This window comes from Astyanax mexicanus, chromosome 20 (assembly GCF_023375975.1).
Source record: "Astyanax mexicanus isolate ESR-SI-001 chromosome 20, AstMex3_surface, whole genome shotgun sequence".
Classification (NCBI taxonomy): domain Eukaryota; kingdom Metazoa; phylum Chordata; class Actinopteri; order Characiformes; family Acestrorhamphidae; genus Astyanax; species Astyanax mexicanus.
Genome location: NC_064427.1, coordinates 27411899 through 27433529, shown reverse-complemented (window position 1 = coordinate 27433529; position 21631 = coordinate 27411899). Strand labels below are relative to the sequence as shown.

At 39.6% G+C, this 21631-nt stretch overlaps 1 protein-coding gene across 3 annotated transcripts in view; it reads right to left on the bottom strand.

The window, feature by feature from the left end:
* psd3l (pleckstrin and Sec7 domain containing 3, like) overlaps nucleotides 1–21631 on the bottom strand; it is a 194619-nt gene that overhangs the window by 134185 nt on the left and 38803 nt on the right. For 2 of the 3 annotated variants that reach the window (XM_022681270.2, XM_022681271.2), the window contains exons 5-6: nucleotides 20243–21149; nucleotides 18534–19004 (exon numbers count right to left, since the gene is read on the bottom strand). In XM_022681270.2, the coding sequence (XP_022536991.2) occupies nucleotides 18534–19004; nucleotides 20243–21149 (1378 nt within the window). Of the gene's footprint in view, nucleotides 1–9589; nucleotides 9931–18533; nucleotides 19005–20242; nucleotides 21150–21631 lie in introns of those variants that run through there. The other variant, XM_022681272.2, reaches the window with a different exon arrangement.

Here is a 21631-nt window from a genome sequence, read left to right as displayed (position 1 = left end):
CATTCATCATGAGATGAAGGGCTGGCCGTGGAGCAGCTGGCCTTGAGGGGGAGTGGGAGGCTGCAGAGCAATGACTCAGACCCACATTACAGCCCTCTCCGCCAGCCAAGGGAGCACACTCTGGGGGCTAGCTGAGGAGAAGACGGTTGTTTTTATATGCTGACAGGACTTAAGGCCATTAGATACTGTATGTATTAAGAATATGTATTCACTTATTCATCTAGATGTACTCATGCACCTTTGTGATGGATAATATTTAGTTTTTACTCAAGTACAGAAATGTGCAAACGATTCAGTCACCTGTGACAATTAGAATGTATGATTTTTTTAGATATCATCACATCATACCTAGTTTAATAAATCAAATAAAATGATGACGAATCGAATAAAATAAAACATGAGCTGGTGATGGAATTAAACAGGTCCACTGATTGGCTAGGGGCTAATTTTATTTGATTCACATTTGGAAGATCAGTTACCCAACCCCCAAGGAGGGGCTTGTATATGTCTCCTCCGATACATGTGAATTCAGACTACGCCTCTTTTTCAACTGCCAATAGTGCAGCATCACTGGGTGGCCACTGTGCTCGAAGGAAGGCACAGCGAACCAGCTCTAAAACATCTAACAGATGCCTGTGCTGACTGACATTACTTTAGAAATTGAACTGGGATTGAAACCGTCGATCCACTGATCACAGTGACAATTCCTTGTGGACCACTAGACCACTCTGAGCTCCAGGGCTCCTACACTCATGAGTATTGAGCAGTAGAACTCTGAAATGTTCTCTGGAATGATAGTGCTCCATCCATTACTGTTGGATGGGAAGAGTTTGGGATTTAGGAATGAGGTGTGATGAAGTTGTACCCATCTAACATCTAATCTGACCTCCCAATCACTTTGATCTGTATTAATGAATACAATCAAATCCTCATAATAATGGTTCACAATCTAAAAGAATGTCTTTTCTAGACAATTATAAGTTTTAAATTCCCAAAGGAAGAAGAAACAACAAATGAACAGGTATCCTAAAAGTTCTGTCCATATAGTCATATTCCCTTAAAGGACCATAAAGGATTAGTTTTTCTGTAGTAACTCATAACATGATCAGGATGTATCAACAGATATTAAGAAAAAATGCCAAATTAAAGCCATGTCAGCAGTGCTTCAGACAGTATTTTATTATTTGAACTGTGCATCAATCCCATTTTCACTCCCCAGCCATGGAAATGGGTGAGCTTGCTATTTTTCTGCCGAACAGGTAATCACTGCGCTTCAGTAAGGTTGCTAATAACCATAGCTGGGTAATTTATCACCACCAATAGCGTAGTAGAGACAGGCCTTTTGGACACTGAAACACACACACACACACACGACTGTGTGTCAATCTGGCATCCTGTGCTTGCTTTTTTGGAAATTGCATTTATTACTGATTGTCTTTTCTGAACTGCAGTGTGAAACCAAAACTTACCAGACTAAAAAAAACAGACACTTATTAAAGTAAGTCTGAAGAAGTCTCAAGAAGAATTTGAAGAATGTTAGGAACTTAAACTTTCCATTTCTAACATTAAAACACATGCTGTTTGTAAAACACACGTTATAAAACCATCACACTCTCAGGGTTTCTTATCTGGTATGTTCTCTCTGTGTGTTTTCCTCTAGTTTTGTAACAGCATATTCAAAGTCAATATACAAACATATTCATCCAGTAAAGCCCCTCTCAGATTCATTTTTCTTCTCAAATGTTCAAAAGAAAACACTCATGCGCACACAAACACACGTGCACACACTCCCTGGTACGGCTTGGAGATCTGCTCTTCTCCTTGCCTGCGGGATCAGGCTCGGGTCAGGAGATAAACACGGGACGCGCTGATTACTCCCAGCTCCAGCAGGCCCAGCACAGGCCCCTGCAGCACAGCATCAGCTGTCAGCCCGATGACTCAGCATTGCCCTCACAACTCCGGCTCACACTCCTCACTGAGACTCAGCAGCCAATCCGCTTTCAGAACACTGTGGAGTTCCTGCACTCACAAACGATAACATGTCAATGACTATTTAGGAGGACACATCTTAACCCTGACGAGAGGAGGCTGTACTGTACGTCTTATGCTAAACTATTCTATACATTCTATACAGCACTAAAAGAGGGTCCTTTGGTCTATATTGTACTATATACAATATGAAACATTTATAATGATTCTAAAGAACCATCTACAGGATGATTTCAACATAACAAAGTGAAACTGTTTAATAAAGTAAAGAACATAATAGCATTCAGATTTTGTCATAAATCTACACTATATGAACCGCATACCATATTTTTCGCACTATAAAATCCTTTAATTTTCCCCAAAATCGGCAGTGCGCCTAATAATCCAGTGCGCCTAATGTATGAATTACTGAAGTACACCAGTATAAAGGAGTTTCAGTGAAGTTTTTCCAGCACCAAGGATGGAGCAGTATTAGCATTAGCTGCTAACTGCAGCGCTAGCCCTTTCACCGTTCAGAGGTGAGTATATTGGACTGTAGTCTATGTGTTTACTGTGTTAAAAAAAGCTATGTGGGACAAATCGCTAGCTGATAGCGCCCTGGTTTACTGGAACACTCAGGGTTCCTCAGTGTAGCGATGTTGGGTTGTATTTACTAGCACTAAGCGCTGCTGTTAAATGCGTTGTTAAAATCTAAGCTGACTGTAAATAAACTGAAGCGCTTTACTCACCCAAATAAGCAGTTTTGAGAAGAGATATCTGTGTAGATTAACATCCAGCACTTGTTTGAATTTGTTTTGTTTACTTAGGTACCCCTGTTCCTTACTATTGTTGCTTAACATTTACCATATAATCTGCTTATGTATGAAAATAGACCAGAAAATAGGCGTTTATTGATAGTGTGCCGAATAGTACAGAACTTATTCATTGTTTCTTTCAAAATACAGGGATTAAAAAATTAGTTTATCTTGCTTTTGTTTGAGTAATTATCTCTACTTTCCAGAGAAGGCCTTCTTCTAAATTTCTGAACATTGCTGTAAGGATTTGACTGTGTTTAGCAACAAGATCGTTAGTAAAGACAGGATCTTGGATGATCATCTCCCCACCCAAAAGCACTGGATGGAGCTTCTTTTAAAAGAGCTCTCGAGGTTCCTATTCTATTGTTGTTACTTCTCTACAAGAACTAGACAAGCAACTCATTGCCACAATGTCTAATGCCAGACATGGACTGGAGGAGTATCAAGACCCCCAGCATTGAGCTTTGGAGCCAATATTTTTGGAATGGGCTGAAGAGCTGGGGAATGATGTGGAGTGGAGATCATCCAACATCCTGACCTTACTTACACTCTTGTCACTGAATAAATGAAATCTTCACAGCAGGTTAGCAAAATCTAGTAGAAAACCTTCTTCCCTGGTCAATAGAGACAGATAGAAAGTTACTCCAACATAAGCAGGACAAACAATATTTGAAATCTCTTGATATCGAGAAGAAACAATGAATAAACAGGTGTTCCAGTACTTTTGTCCAACTGTTGTGTCTGAGTCTGTTTAAATTTGAAGCAGACGTTCTTCTCAGTTTTCTCTTCTGGGTTGGGCAGAGAGTCCACTCCCTCCTCTGGCTGTGTATAAAAACAGCTGCAACATCACTCTCCCTCCGTCTGCTCATTACTGACCTCTAGCCGCACACACACAGCCTCACACTCCTATCTCTAACTTTAAAACACAGTCACTCAAATAGAAAAAAAGGCTAATGAGTTATGCCTAAATATCCTACAGACCACACCATTAACTCTAAACCACTTCCTTCACTCCACAGGCAAACCAAGAATCCACCTCCCTACAAAACCTCACTCATTCTCAAAGCAGCTTCAGAAACCACTCTGCTTCCATTATCACGACCATAACATAAAAATGTCCTACTCCTAATGTGGCAGGGGAAATTGCAAACATAAGTCCTACATAACAGCCTTTGCTTGATGTTTAGCATTAAATTCAGTCTGTTTTGTATATTATATTAAGCTAGTATTTCCCACGCTCTAGAACTGGAATGAAAAGAGGTTCTAAAGGTTTTGGGCAGGAGTTTGGGGCAGCTTCGATTGAAAGCGTAAAGTGAAGAAGCCCCCCCCCCACAAGAAGAGATACGGAAAGAGAAAAGAGAGAAGAAAAAAGAGGTAGAGAGGAAGTGAAGGTGTATATAGGGTGGAGAGTGGGAGGAGTAAGGGCTTGGATCAATCTCACAAAATTCAGTCATATTCATAACTCAATTTTGTTCATTCGTAACCTTCAATTATAGGCTTTAAATTCTTTATTATCTTCTTCCTTTTTTTCATTTACACAAAAATTCATTGTTCTGATTGCCGAAATGAAACATGCTCAATAAGAGGTCTGAGTCTGAAAATTGTGTACAGCTGTGAAAGACAACATTAACTATAATTACATTTTTGTTTTTACAAATTGACATGCACTTCTCTGTATGAAATAATAGGCACATTTTCAGAGTTCTGCAGTCCACCAGTTTTAGAGTTGTGTTTACCAACGTGTTCATCTTTAAAATTGAACATGCTTTTTTATATTTTAACTGTACAAATCAGATTCACATCAATTTGTCCTATGCTGTGACCAAAAAGTACTTTTTGTGCCATGCTTTACTTCCTGTAGTCACTACATAGGCATCATCCCTTACCTAAACCATGTGGAACATTTTCTGGTATATACATTGTAAGCTACATATATTCATTTTAAAAACAGGGTGTCTAATAGGTCATTTTTCTGGCTATAACAGGTTTTTCTGTTTACCCGAGCAACCACAGTGCTGTTAATGGCACCAATACAAGACCTACTGCAAACAGGGAGATATCAGATTGGCAAACTCATTAGAAATGCAGAATTACAACTAAAGAGAGCTGATGATATAAAATAAACACATTTATCCAGTCTGATAAGAGACTTCACCACAAAGCACACTCAATTCAATTACATATTCTCACCAAAAATGTCTGGAGTGTCACCAAAAATTGCAATAGTCAACACAGTACTAAGCAATACTAGTTCCTGAATATTTTGCACATTCAATCTGTTTTTCAGTTCAGCATCACTTACTGCTATGAGTGAATAAATCTTGTGTTTCACTTCATCAGCAGTTTTGCTTTATAGAATTGCTTTGGATGCATTAAATAATGAGTAGGACAGAGCAATATTTTCTTTATTCTCAAACAGACTAATACTGCTGAACTTCCAGCAACTTTTAAGCGCCCCCTGCAGGTGATTATCAAACACTACAATGAGGGCTAATCAAATACTATATACACATGATCATTATCTGGGGAAAAAAGAATCTGATTACTACATAATTTGAACAGACAAACGGTCCCTTACACTGTGTCAAAATTTCCTCATACATGGACCAATAGAAATTCCCCAAAATTACCTAAAATTAACTCCTTTTACATTGGTTTCCACTGAAATTTAAGAAGGCTTTGGGCCCTATTGTACACCCTGCACAAGGCACGTTGCAATGCTCTTCGCTAACTTACACCCCTTCAATAGGAATATAGCTACACTGATGTGCGTGGTGGTCTAGAAGTGAGGTAGGTGTTTTCAGGTAAATTTCTGGCATGTTGCTATTTAAGCGGTGGAAACTGTGGATTGTAATGCCTTCCATGACATACAGTATACCCAATACACACGACACTGTGGATCAAGCACTGTTTAGTCCCTGCAAAAAATGGAACTTCAGAAACGGAACATCCTATCTCTCTAGTACCCCTATGTTGGCTTTGGCATTCTCAAACTACAATAATTTACGTCTTTTCTTGGCATGAGCATGCTCATCAGTGTTCAGTCTTACTCACAAGACAACACCTCACAACCTATACATGTGTGGACATTCCAAAACCATCACCTGAGATTACTCCTTATGAGAAATTTACATACTGCTATTCAATGACTTTTGGAATGGGTGTTTAATGTATGGTTTAAACCTAACACAAGGAAAATTCAGTTTTCCTCCATATACAGTCTATATATATATATATATATATATATTCTCTTTAACGAGGGAGCTGAGAGAGCCAGGAGGCATGGCGGGGCAGCAGACTGAAACAGGCAGGTGGTCGTCTGGCAGTCGGCCGGCTGTGCTGAGTCACACCTCTGGCAGTGATGGGTGCTGAGTGTGGCCCAGGATCTACTCCCGGGGGCCAGGAAGTGACAGCTTTCTCAGCACAAGCTGAGGCCACGAGACCCGACGGGCAGGTCTCCGTCACATGACATCAGCACACATCAGCGGGCCACCTGGTATACATACGTAAACACACATTGTTTACTCCGCGAGGGTCTAGTCATGCAGGAGTAACGTGTTCCATCTTGTGTGATAAATAAAGCACAAGCTGACGGTTCTTTTCCGATAGCTGTTTAGGTTTAGAGTTTATCATATTATTCTGGGAGAGATGCTGTCCGTCAAATATGGTCTCAGAGAAATTTCATACTGAATTTATGTCCGAGACATTAAAGGTCTCATTGCATGTTTTTTCATTAATTTTAAAATGTCTAGTTGTGGTCTTTAGTATGAATGAATGCCATGTGAGCTGTTTTTTGTGGAAAAAATGCTCAGGCATTCGGTATAACAGTGTTTTTTGTCACATGCAGGAGTGGAGGGAGGGAAAATGATAGAATTTCGGCTCTTGCATATGAATATTCATACATGCAAACATATCTCTTCTGATTGGCTAACAGCACTGCGACACCAGTGAGACGGACAACAATTAGAAACGTTTTAAAATAAAGACATTTTTACACTAATAACAGTCTTTCACGTGTGTAATGCCCTGCTGAGTGCAGTTCTCTGTAAAATGCAAAATCCACTGGAGATCCTATGTAAACACACAGGGGTGGGTAGTCCAGGTCCAGAAAGAAAAAATCAGTTTCCTGAACGACTCGTTTTTCTGAACATTTTCTTTTACTAGCTACTGCAGACAATAAAGTTTGAGGAACAGTTTTATGTGCAGCATCATATACAACTCAGAGAGACCCTATGGCATTTCACAAAGAACAAGAAAAAGTGGATTTTAGCAGAAGGACACCTTTGATACTTTAAAACTGTGATCACAAACAAATCTCAGATTTGATTTTATTTGTATATTAACCCAATTAGCATGTAAAAACACTATCAGGCAATTTATTAGACAGTGACTAAACCTAGTCTTTGGGACTGCACAGAAATAATTTTTAATGGAGATTTTCCACTGAAATGAGCATATAATCTATGACTAAAAGAGGCAGATTAATTTGTTAAAGTAGGATAAACTTGTTTTAAAACCCTTGATTTTGAAAGAAAAAAAAAAAGAAACAAGGACATGTCCCAATACTTTTGTCATTTAGTGTATATTAATAGAAATAGATGTTCTACTTCAGTCACCTTTAAATGTTAAAGGTGCCCTAGAATGGATAACTATATTTAGCTGTGAAATGAGCCAAAGCCAAAACCTCAAAACAGCCTCAAAACGTCTTATATTTACACCCCCAAATGCAATGGCAACTTTAGGAGAATGCTGGGGCCTAATAGGAGTAAAAGGCATGCCTGACCCCTGTACACTGCAGGGGAGCCAGGGTCATAACCCAGTGCTAGGCTTAAAGCAGTAACACAATCCTAGATTGTGAGGATTTGTAAATAATTTTAACTTTTCTTTCTGTAGGTCCTTTATGTAATTGCGGTGATGTAAACTAATCTGTAAAAGAAAAAGTCTTATTTTTCAACATTCTGAGACAAAATCCATCAAACCCTATTAAACAATCAAAAAAGAAAAGAATCAACACTGTGCCGAAACACAAAATAATTTCTGATGCACATGTATGCTATAGGAGTCGGACTTTTGAACAATGCCAGTTCTATTAATTTTCTTAGATTTGTTATTGGGTATTGATAGCCTGTAACTGGTCCAAAATTTCAAACCAACCAAAAAAAGTTTTCACACAGAATATTTTGGTTCCAATTAGGAACAGAAATGCTCCCACAGGTCAGAGTTCAGAATCCAAGATGGCTGCACCAATGGTAGTGAAATCAGTAGTATTATACAGCTTATCTAATCTAATATATACACAAATGCTGTCCAATCTGTGTACATGTTTCCATGTTGTTTGATTAAGCAAAATACTGCATACGTTATACTGCATTGTTATCAAGTAGTATCTCTAGCAATGCCAACTAGAAACAGTGATAAGAGTGATCACTGATATCTAAATGTTTAACTGGAACACAGCCAACTCGAGTGTGACATTGTTCAAAGCTCTGACATTCAAGATAAATGAAAAGCAGAATAAGTCAAGGCCATGATTCACTGCACCTTTCACACCTTCTATTTCACACTTTTTACTGACTCTGACCAAACTGGGACCAAACCGAAGGTCTGAATCACACAAGTGTGTGAAAACATCCAAAACCGTAAAATGAAACCAAAGCAAACTGGACTAAATATGTTTAATGAAACAAAAACATGAGCTTCGGTTAAAATTTGGTCCAGATTTTCTGATGTGTACATGTCTTAAGACTTGCCTACTTGAATGTAATTGAGAATAATGAATTTGAGGGTTGATGTAGGCTGTTTGAAGGCTTCAAAGCTTCTGCGCCGACTGTGGGACTGGGGGATTTGAATGTTAGAGGGGACGGCTGAGGCAGGCAATTTACTGCCATCAATTTAAAATGATGAGGAATGAAACTCGTTTCCATATGGCACAGTAAACAATCCATCTCCTGCAAATATGAAGGATGCACTCCCGCCTGGCGCCCTGGCATACACTGATGGACACATTCAACTGCTCTGGGGGCACATTTCCTCTGATGTCATCTGCTGGAGGACTTCTCATTTTCCCTTATGAAGCTTCCTGTTCTGTAACGGGAGTCATTTTTCAACTGGGTGTGCTGCAAAGGCAAACTTCAGGAACCTCTGGAACCTTGGGAACAGTGTTCGGGAACGCCTTGAGCTTTTCTGCTGGTGTAATACTGTGAAGCATGTATTGATCACATGTCTTGGATCTGAGTAAGAAGATGAATTATTACATAAGCGGGCGGCTGGTTAGGTCCATAACTTTTGATTTGATATTAAAGCTGAGCTTTTTCCTTTTTTGTTATATATAGAGAGAAAGCATGGTATTGTGTTTTTGTTTAGTATTTGTTTACTAATATGCCTTTTACATTAAGATCCGCCCACTTTTTTTACTGGAGGGGAAATGGGGATTATAAAGAGGGAGGCAAGCACAGCTTCAACCTTCAGGTTTAGAGGACGTTGGAGAGCGAGAGAGAGGGGGAGAGGAAGGAGAGAGGGAGGGAGGAAAAACGAGAAAGTGAGGAGACAGCAAGATAGTGAGAGAGTGAGAGAGAGTTTTCGCGAGAGCCTGACAGAGAGAGAGAGCAGGAGCAAGAGCGAGAGATGCTGGCAGCTACTGTTCTGAGGAGTCAGTCACTGCGGTGGGCACACACACACACACTTTCTCTCTCACACACACACACGCGCGCACGCGCGCGAGAGGAAACACAGCAGGAGCAGCTGCTTGCGCCCGAACGCTCAGCATCACGCAAGCAACGTCATGCAAGGCAAAGGTCACGACTTACGGGATGGAGGAGCGTCCGGAATTGGACGAGCCGGACTGGGTGAAGCAGCCAGACACGAAGGAGCCCATGATGGGGTCAATCGACTGCTGCTACTGGAGGAGGAGCAGGAGGAACAGAGAAACGGAGAAAGTGGAGGAAAGACAGAGAGAGAGAGACAGAGAGAAAAAAGGGGAGAGAGAGGAAAGAGAGAGAGGAGGTGAAGGTAAAGTCCCCTGCTAATAAACTCCACACGCCATGTGATGGCTCCCTCTGTGCCCTGCCCTGACCTACATGAAGGCGATGAAGAGCAGCCACTGGGGTGCAGGTAGCCGCTACTGCTTTTCGCTTAGTTTATCATCAGGACGGCGCCTCGGACGCCTCAGCCCGATCCGGCTGGACGGGCGCCGCGCCTCCTGCCTCACACTCCATCTGCAGGCCGGACGGAGAGAGAGAGGGGGGCTGGGCCGCACGGCCCCTCCTTACAGATGGGAGAGAGAGAGAGAGAGAGAGCGAAAGAGAGGGAGAGAGAGAGAGGTGGAAATAAAGCAAAAAAAGAGAAAGAGAGAGAGAGACACAGAAAGAGAGAGAGAGAGAAGGCGGGGGGTTGCTGAAGGAGTGAATGAAGGGAATTGTGCTGCCTAGGAGGCCGTGATGTCAGCAGGGGCTTTATTTACGTCCGACACGCTGTGGGGAAGCAGTCAGGAGCCTGCCTGGGTGCAGCCCGCCGACTCTGCTGCTGCTGCCGAGGCTATAAATAACGAGCCGGCTCCGCTCCTCAGCTCACACGACCTGATGATGATGATGATGATGATGATGATGATGATGAGGGAAGAGCACCGCATTTAAGCTGCAGTTAAGCCGTGTTTCTGTTTCACGAGCACGCCGGTGACAATGCATGCTTTAGCCTGCCGCCGCTACACCGGCGCAAATAGCCTACAATCCGTTCCTTAAAGCTGTGCATGCCGGTTAACGAGAGATGCATTCAGTGAGAGCGAGCTGTGGTAAGGTAAACAATGCTAAGCGAACAATGCAGTTCAAACTAGGCAAGGGTCACAGCATCAGAATAGGCCTGTTTGGTGCTTTTTTTCCATAGTACTAGTGGTGTAATACTTTGATGTAGGTTTTTTTATATACACATATTTTATATACACATATTCAAAATTAGTGTCGTAGTGTCGATTTTGTATCGTACGCAATAATATTGCCAACGTTTTTAAATATCGTGAACAATATTGTGTAATATTGTGCAATATCACCCACCCCTAATTATTGTTACCACAGCAGGATACTATTTTTCTGCTGTTTTTGGCAAAAAAAGTAAAATAAATTCACACTGTTCTCGTTTCCCATTATATCTCTATCTACTAGAGACTACTAGGGATTATATCTGTCCAGTATCATTTATATTACTTTAATCCTGGATATATGGAGTGTATTATCAGTATCATGACATTCTGGATCATTGACGTCTGTTATAAATCTGATAAAATACATTTTTAATATCTTAGTTAGGGGTGTGCCATATCATATTGTACGCAATAATAAAATGTAATTTTCATTTTATTGCAATTGTGTATTCTTGAAATAATTTATTTAATTCAGTGTTTTTTCATATCGTCAAGAGTATCGTTATCGCGAAAATACCATGAAATATTGTGATATTATTCAAGGGCCATATCACCCACCCCTATTCAAAATAGAGATGAATTATCTATAAAACATAAGTACATCCTTTTTTTAAATAATAATCTTAATATTCTTTTAATGAGTGAGTGATTCTCGATTACAATTTTTAGTTCTTACACAACAATACATCACCATTTTAAGTGATCTGCAACCCGTTTCCTTTACATTAAATTTTTTAATTAAGTGTTTTGTAGTCAAATTTTTTAAACTAATATTAAGCAGCCCCCTTCAACCTTCCAGCTTTTATATGTTAAAGACTGTGCAAACATAACCTCTGTGTATTTTAGTTAAGGAAAAGTCTACCTACTGAGAGTCCCTCTGGCAATGGTATGTTCAAATCATGTTTTTTTTTTTTTTGTTTATTTATTTATTTATTTTTTTATATATTTTGACACTACACTATTACAAAACAATATTTATTTATAATAGTAAATTATATTTATTTATCTATTATAAATAATTAGCTGGGTTCATTCACACTGAAAATCTGTTTTAACCGGCTAACAGTGCATAGTTTTATTTACACAATTTATTTTAAAATCATTAAAGTATTTCTAAAGTATGTCTAAATGTTCTCTTTGATGTATTATTAAGAAAAGCAGAAAATAACAAAATGTTCCATTTTTAACATTTTTAGCAGATTCTCCTTAGCGGTACTCAAAAAAGACAGGTTTATTAACTTTTTAATAGACCATTGTTAAAAAAATTATATTGTGGCTTACACAAGCTCAGCAAAAAAAAATCTAAATACTAACAAAAAGATAAAAAAAAAAAAAAAAACTTCTCTGGGTCAGCGTCCCAGCCGAACATTAAGCTGAATCATGGACTATGTTTTTAAATAATTCAAAATGCTGTATAGTCCAAGACTGAAAACTGATCCATTTAGCACAGTAATAAATTATTTGTATTAAAGTCCAGCCTAATAACACGTTACTTTTTCATAGTCTGGCAAAATAAAGCATTATTTATGTAACAGTATAGCCCAATAAGAAAGTACTTTTATTATATTCCTGTTCAATAATAAATTAGTTTTAAGAAGAGGACCTTCACCCTCCAAATAAACACCACTATATATAGCATTAGCATACATTTAGCATCGCATACATTTCACTATGTAAAATATATTTTCCTGTATCTTTTCATACTCAAATATATGCAAACAACCTGCGTTAAAAAGGTCAGACATATTCATATCTCTCCATTACAGCCCCAGAAAACAGACACACAGTGAGTTCCTGCTCCAGGCCAAGCTAACCGGGTTCAACCAAAGCATGCGGAACCACTTCAGCTCTAAAGCCCAGGCCTCCCTCTCTCACTCCTCTCATCCAGGAAAGCATGTAAGCTCTGCTGAGGAGGGAGTTTAGGTCCACAGCAGTCAAACTGACCTTTAATCCCTAATACTTCAAGGAATTTCCTTCAGCTTCCACAGGCTAATCATGTACAGTCTGAACAGAGCCCTGCAGCTGCCTGTCCCAGGCCTAAATTCTGACCCAAACAGCCATCAGGACAAGCAGAGGCCTCAGCAAGGCAGCTGTGCTGTTTCAGCTACAGGACAGGTTGTGGTACAGTGAGAAGAGAGACACAATCTCAGATAGGCTGCTTAATTTATAGAGCACTTTGGCTCAAAATGCAGTGCATGTAAAGCAAACCATGGCTCCATAAACAGCACTTTTTCATGCAAGATATGCATTCTTCTGTGACATTTGAAAGTATTGCAATATTCGTAAAATGCCCTAAATGCACAAGAATCTCATAGTGCCCTACAACAATGAAATAACTTAAGGCGTTTTTTACACCTATAGCTTATTTGCTCTGGTTTAAATCAGTTAACAAATTTGTAAAGTTTAATAATTTAATTTTCAGACTGTTTAAGGCTAAATGCAAAAATAGAAAACTGGATGTGAAAACTCATTTTCTTTTTTTCATGTAGTGCAGAGTACAAAAAATAAGTTTTCATCAATTTTTCCATTTTTTTTTCTTTCATCACAATCAGAATTTCAGGAGAATTATTTTAATTTTTGCTTTTTGCAAGTCAGATTATACCATCAGATTTGTGTTACGAGATACAAAAATGGACAAATCTGAAAATAATACTTTTATTCTGTTTGCAAAAGGCTGAAATGAAAAACTCGATAATTGAAAAATTGGATGAAAACCCATTTCTTATTTATTTAGAATTTAGCTTGATACAGTCAGAAAATTAACCTGCTTAATGTTACACTGACTGCTTTGGTTTGGTTTGTTTGTACACAGGGAAAATGCGACTCAACAAACCATATGAAAAGAGTCCCTTCACGTGACTTAATTTAGGTTTAATTCCAGCTCAAATACTCAGCTTACAACCTGGAAAAGTGCTGTATGTGCCAACACCCTGTTTGCCAAGTATAATACAACAATCGGCTCGAGACTTTTGTCAACTTTCTGGCATAGCAGACATGGAGTCTCAGACAATTCTACCACTGTTTACACAGTAAGGCCACGGTAAGGGATTGTCTGACAGGGCAATGTAGCTCAAATCAATCCTAATGGGCCAGTTTCCCAGACAAACAGTAAACTAAATCATTGTCTACCTTTTTTTTAATAGAAAATTCACTTTCAAAATACTGTGTTAAGGATTAGGATCTGCTAAAAAACTGACCCAATGTGGACAAAAATCGAAACACAAAACACAACAACAGCAGAACAAAAGTCTACAGTCTTTAGTCAGATCATCCACAGATCATCCACAGAACCCTTATTCAACCTCTATATGGTAATGCAGACTCAGAAGTTCATTAAAACCTGTGTAATAATCCATACTCAAAGTGCTGAATGTTTTTACCGTAACAGACTTCACATATTTGAAGAATGTAAAAAACTATCATGAAGGAGGCAGAGTAAAGACACTTACCATCACTAACTGGATTCCCCTTTCAAGAGTACACCAGTCTTCTCAATGGATTTATGTATTCTAATTAAGAAGAAGTTGTAGATATACATGTATACGTTCCTCAAAGAAGCTGCTGCCACATCAGACAGATAAAGATAAGTCTGAGTTGTTTCATTTTGACTTCCTGACCTTTCATTTTTGTCACACCTCCAGCAGTAAGTGGGCGCTTTTCACATTTTCTTAGCAAGCAGATTATCTGTTAATGTGAGAGTTCATGCAGAGGCCTTTACTTTCATTGCAATGAAGAAAAATTAAGAAGAACTGAGCATGATATAGACATTTGGGACTTTTAATCTGACTCATTTATGAACTGAGAAGTTAATCTAGTCATTAAATCCACTAATCCAAGGTTTTTAACCAGGGGGTCACGGCTCCCAAAGGGGTTTTGACACAGTAGCAAGGGAGTCACGAGAGTGATGCTTATTAAGGGCATTACACACATTGTGAACAGTGCAACTGTCTACAATAGCTTAAATCACTAGAAAATACAGGCAGCGTTTATACAAGCCGCAAGTGAGAATAAACACTTTGTCATTTCACCATTATTTGCGCAGCACTCAATGTGTTACATATAGTGGTGTTAATCGATGACTAAAACCTTTCAAAATGTGCAGTTTGTCGGAAAATAACAAGACTTAGTAAGCCAGGTCTAGTTTAAGCTGTGAATGGAGCCTGTGGGGAACATGGTCTGACAGAAACTGAAACTTTGCCTTGTGACTTTCTGTTCACCAGTGAAAGTGGATGCCCTTTTAATGCAGGTTCCAGTAGACACTTCCTTTTTATTGAAAAATCAAAAAGTGCAACATTTTCAGACTGCCCAGTAACATCCTGTGCCCAAGGACAGGCATTGTGGCAAAACGTAAGCTAGCACACATTAAAAAAAAACTGGCCTTTTTGCATATGAGCTTCATTTTTGGGCAGTGAGTGTTTTTTGCTTAGTAAAATACAATAACATTCTTGCAAAAAAGTAAAGATTATATATTATTGTGTTTAATAAAATATATTTAAAGCTCTCCATGTGGAGCGTAAAATTACAGTACAGAATTTACAGTTATCATACTATACAGTGGTATTAAAAGGTTTGGGCACCCCTGATATTTTTATGATTTTCCTTTATGAATTCTATTTATTAAGTTTATAGGATTTACAGAAAGTGTGTAATCATTCTTTAAACAAATTTAGTCAGGTGCATAAATGTGGGCACCCTTGTCGTTTTATTGACTTGAACACTAATTATTGAAACACAAAATTAGTTTGGTAATCTTAGAAATTTCAGCTGTCCGTTTCCACTATGAGAAACATAGTGAGATAATGGAAGACCACGGGCACAGTTCTTGTTAAGGGCCGAAGTGGCAGAACAAGAAAATCGTATTCTAAATCTAAAAACACTCTTATTCAGGGGTGTCCAAACTACGGCCCGTGGGCCATTTGCGGCCCGTTTCCTTTTTGGAGCGGCCCGTGAGGTATTTTAGAAATAGAATGAAAGTTGGCCCGCTGTTAAGCAGGTTTTTATAATGTGAGATTCAAAGTTTGAACGCTAGGTGTCAGAAAAATGGGGCAAAAGAGTCTAAAAGCGGAGAGGGTGCGCATTTCTAGTGCAGAAAAATGGGGCAAAGAGTCTAAAAAAGCAGAGACTGCACATTTATAGCGCAGAAAAACGGGGCAAAAGAGTCTAAAAGCGGAGAGGGTGCGCATTTCTAGCGCAGAAAAACAGGGCAAAGAGTCTAAAAGCGGAGAGGGTGCACATTTCTAGCGCAGAAAAACGGGGCAAAGAGTCTAAAGGTGGAGAGAGTGCGCATTTCTAGGGCAGAAAAACGGGCCAAAGAGTCTAAAAGTTGCCATAATTAAGGAGTTTAATATTAAGAGACATCATGAAATTAAACATTAATTTGAAAAATCTTAATTTACACAAAACTGTCAAAGATAAAGATAGTAAGTCAAGTAAAACGGTGTGTTAATGAAATAATCAGGAAAAAAGTATTATTTAAAGTGGTATATTTCATTATTTGTTTTATTACAGAGTCTTTGGCCTGTGACTTCAAATATATTTCTCCTTCTGGCCCCCAACAAAAAAAGTTTGGACAGCCCTGCTCTTATTAATCAAGTATCTCTTATAAATAAAGTATTTGCTACTTTTGCACAGTATTGTATATTAGCTATTAACAAATTAATAAGTGAGTAATAGGGAAACAATTGTTAGGAAAACATTTTCTAGCAGCACAACACTGCTGCAATTACACAACAATTAAACACAATTTTATTACTCTACATGGTTCTTTGCATGCACTTCATTTTATATCCAGCAGATGGCGCCATTTAATTAGCCATGCCAAAATTAAATTCTGCTCTGGCTTCATTTAAATGAATTCCTCAGCTCTCAACAGTTTTACTGATCCAGACAGAACGGTAAATTTTAGGACCCCATAACTCTCTCAGCATGACAACATCATTGGATACGTCCAAATCAGAGCACAGTACACAGATTACACAAGCTGCTGCAGACTTAGTGTACAGGCAGTGTGTACTACACCTAATCCTGACATGTCAAGCTGAAGCCACATGTCAGAATTTATTTACTAATCTTATCGCAGCAGTGGATGTTGAGTGGCAGTGCCTAAAATGAGTCAGTCTGGTTTGAGGCGATGACTGACAGGCAGACTCTCTATTATTGGAACTGTTTTTTTTTCAGTTTCTAAAGGGACTGTAGGCTGAAAACACTGGAGTTATTGCTAAAAGCTGAAGAGAACTAATGCTGCACTGCAAAAAGGGCCCTACTGAGCATTTTTCCTGTTTTCTTGAGGTGAAACCGACAATATATGTGTGTTTATGTCTCATAAACATTTATAATTGGAAGCTGTGTTTACGTTACTACGTTATTGTCCATTCTCTTACTCTTTGGAAATAAATAGCCTGTTTATCATAAAATGTTACCTTCTGGGTTAGCTTTGGGAACATGCAGGTCTTTATTAGTTGTGAGGTGATATCTTGTCAGTAAGGTTGAACACTGGCCAGAGTGCTAATGACAAGACACAAAACACGCATGATAGTGTGTGCCGAAAGGATAGGACATTCCAGGCATTACCACACACAGTGGACAGCATAGTGAATGGTGATGATTGTGACCTGCAGCATCTCATAAGAATTGTCCAGAATTAGACCGACAAGTGACTTGTGGCAAAAATGACATCCATGTTCAATGCAAGGTAGTCCTGCATCAGTTCATTAGCTTTTATAAGACTTGCAAATCTGAATATCGTCGCTGTCCAATGAAAAACACTTATCTCCAAAACAGCAACTTTACAGGAGAGAGAAAAAACTTGTAAACTTTCAATAGAAGTCAATGTAAAAAGAGTTTATTTCAGGTCATTTTGAAGAGTTTCTATTGGTCCGTTCATCAAGAAATTTTGGCAAAGTGTAAAGGACAGTTTGTCTGTTCAGATTATGTAGAAAACTAAGAATCGACAAAAATGGAGATAAGTGTTTTTCATTGGACAGCGACGATATGCATTTATATGTATGAATATGTATGATTTTTAGTTGGCTCCTATGTAATTTCTTAAACTATATGTCCAAGCCAAGAAACATTTAGGAACATACATTTTTTAGTAATTACTCATTATTTTGTTTTGCATACAGTATGTGCTGACTTTTCCTTATTAAAGTTCAGTAGATTTCTGGTGATACATTTTTGAATTGACTACCTCTGACCCTTATTTAATTAAAACTATGAAAAAATGTTATATTGATATTGATTGATGTTTTATGATGAACTGATTTTGATCAATTATTGCATGCAGTTCATTGTCGTAAGCCTAATGATTTTAAATGTAAATTATGCAATTCTATATCTAATTGTCTATGTAATTCTATTTAAATCTCATAACATATAAACAGAACTGCAAATATGTAAAAATGTATTTTAAATACCTAGACAGTAATAACTAAGGTTTAGCAGTTAATGTTTTTGGAAAAGTTTGTGTCATTTGGTTTCTGTAAAAAATAAAATAATAAAAAATAATTAATTAATAAAGGACATATTATTTCTAACTCCGAGTGCATTACTTTATTATTTAAATCACCTGTGTGTAAAAAGCAGGGCAGCGTGCGTACATTTTAATTGCACTGGGCAGCTGCTTCCTAAAGCTCATTTCATAAAATGCATGTGAAGGCAAAATACAGCAAAGCTGCAAACATCAGAGATGGCAAATCATTTCAACATATATAGACCACGGTACATAATATATATATATATATATATAAAACTCTTGCATCTTTAAACACAAGCTCCAATTAGCTCCAAGCCGCTTCAACACAAAGTGTGTCGCTACTTTAGCAAATCTCACATCCTACCTCAGGCAGCCGTGTAGCCAGTCCTTTGTGTCCCTGTCCATCACGCCATTGGCCAGTGCTCCATCACCTTGTCCTATGGTAAAGCCCACTGCCTCGTTCCCCGTGTCCAGAAAGGAGGAGGTGACCTCCAGGGCCGCTTTCCCGCTCTTTCCAGTGACAGTAACACTGAGCACTTCCTGTCTGCAGCCCAGTTCGCCAGCTGGGTCCAGGAACATGCCGCTGTCTTTCAGCCGCTGTTGGATCATGGGGGTGAGGGGCATGTCTAGGGTCAAGGCTGGCTCCGTGTCCAGCTGAGGCTCTGACGACTCCGGCTGAGCGTCTGTCTCATCTGCTGAAGACGAGAGCGCGTCCAACGAGTCCAGGCTGCTGTATAGTGTCCCTCGGAGTCGCTCCGACTCCAGAATGCTCTCAAACTGCCAGCTGAAGACGTCCGTGGTCTCTTCACTCCCGCTGGCCTTTCCTTTAACACTCCTGAAGAAGATGCAGAGAAATGCGTGATCAATAGGGGTGTAAAAATGCGGCTACAGATCATCATTGAATCGTAAGATAAGAAAGGACATGCTACCTGTGTAATTGTATTTCGAGTTTTTTTGTATAAGTTAGTTAACTGATGACTGACCTGTGATAGAGAGAGTAGTAAATAACTCAAACTGTCTACAAATGTACCTCTTTCCAACTCATTACACATGCCATCCACAAATACAGAACTCGACACGGCAGTAGCTGAAGTTTAACCTCTTTAAATTCCTTAAATCACTGTTGGTTACAGGCTTTTTTCTCTCTTTTTTACTGTTAGAACTTTTTTACATGTACTTACCAACTAATAAGCATTTATGTGTAATAAATGTCTCTAATCATAAGGGGTTAATTTTCCGGGAGGTTCATTTTCCTGCGTCTTTTAATGTTTATTCTGTTCTCAACAAACCTGATCCAGCCAACTGTCGAAGTGAAAAGCCCTGCCAGGGGTTAAATGTAGTATATTAGAGCAGCAAACCACTAAGTTTTATAGGACAGGAAATATGATCAAATGACACTCTGCATGACCAAAATAGTACACATCATCAGCCTGTTTAATAATATAATAATAAAAGTTCAAGACAGGAACCAAATCTTAGTTTGGTATTTTGATCATTGTATTGCTGAAAAGCTAAGGAAACTGGAAAATATGGCCTTTAAAAGCTGGGAGAACTTTAAACTTTTAAATCTGCTGATATTTTGTGAATTATCATCTGATCTGTTGTAGTTTTTGGACGCTTTGAGGAACTTATTAATGAGTTGAGTGTAGAATCCATTGAGTGTAGACCCACTGAGTGAATCAGTTTATGAATTGAGCAAATTCTAATCAATGATTGTTTACAAGAGCTAAGACGCTGCAATTTTTAGAAACAGTAGGATTTCTTGTTTATACTTGAGAGGTTTATACTGATGTTTCGAGGCATTGTTGGGATATTAAGCTGAGAAGACAACAAGGTGTGATGTTTGTGTCCAAACGCAGCACCTGGTGATGATTGGGTAAAAGTACCAGCACTAAATAAAGGAAATGTTGTACCATTTTTTATGACAAAGTATTGAGAAACTTTTCTAGTACCGGTATAGTGTGCAACATCCGATCTAAATGCCACAAAATGCACAAATGGTAAAGGCATACTCATTTAGTCATTCGCAGGGCTAACTTTGTGTAACAGTTGTACAATAAAGAGAGCCAGTACCTTGAAGAGCTATTTTCTGTCGACTCGCTGTCAGGACTCTGCACACACACCTGCGGCACGGTGGCCTTGGGTGTGTCGTCATGTGCAAGCCCGTCCACGTCCTGAGCCAGCTGCTCCTTCATGCTGCAGCTCGTTTCTCCATTCACCACAGCCTCCCCCTCCGTCCGGCCCTCTGCAAACCGAAGCTTCTTCTGGGGCCGCGGTCTGCCCCCTTCCAGGAAAGCTGTAAAGATGCCCGGGATTTCGGCCAGGATCTTACTGGACTCCTCTAGGGACGTGTCCAGCAGTCCTGCTGCTGAGGAGTCTCCACCGAGGCCGGCCTCTTGGGTCTTTTCCTTCTTATTTTCTGTCTCCGTTCCAGGCTGTGCGGAGAGGGAGAAGGGCACTGTGGATTCCTCTGCAGATGTGGATTCCTCTGCAGATGTGCTGAGGGCAGCAGTGGGTTTGTTTTGGCTGGCGGGAGCATTCCTGAGCCCGGCGCTCAGACAGCTCAGCTCCTCTGTGGCTGCTGCCGCCGAGCTGGGGTCCTGAATCAGCGCCTCGCACCACGAATCAAACAGCGCGCTGCACGTCAGGAGAGACTCACCCGGCCTCTCTGGCTGGCTAGCGTCGGCCCTGCCGTTCTGCAGCTCTGAGTCCTGATTGGCCATGCCTGGGGATGAAGGGGGAGTCCCGCTGTGGCCGTTGCAGGGGATCATGGCCGAGGAGGCGTCTCCCGTCTGACTGGCCTGCTCCTCCGGCTCCTGGCCAGCCACTGCAGCATCCTGAGTCCGAGCCACGAGGCCGCTGAGCAGGTTGGCAAGCTCCCGGTCAATCTCTAGAAACAACGAGGTCTCGTCAAGATCATCCTGGAGGGTAGAGTCGAGTATTGCTGCACTGTTCTCCTCAGGTTGGGTCTGGGAGTGTCCTGCAAATATAGTATGCACACAGAGACAATGAAAACTTCAATGACTGGACAAACTATTGAAAAAGTGTGTTTATTACAGCAAAGAACTTACAAAAGGAACTAACGGATAATGTTAGGAGCTGTCAAGGTTATTAAGATAACAGTTTATTACTTGGTTAAAAGACATTTAAATAATTGTAATAAACTGTGCTTGGTCTTATTCACCTCACTGAATAGAGTATAATGCCAATTATATCGAATGAGTGGCAGTGCTGTAAAAAGATATCAATTTAAAATCTGGAAAAATATAGTGCACTGGCGTCTATTGATGTGTATTGACATGTATTGGCATGTATCGCCGTGTATCCACATGTAATGACATGTATCGGCATGACATGGCTCTTCATGCCTTCACATCAAGCCACACAAAGTTGGCATGAGACAACAATAATCAAGTTTCCTACTCTACACCCCATAACAATGAGATTTATGTGAAATAGCAG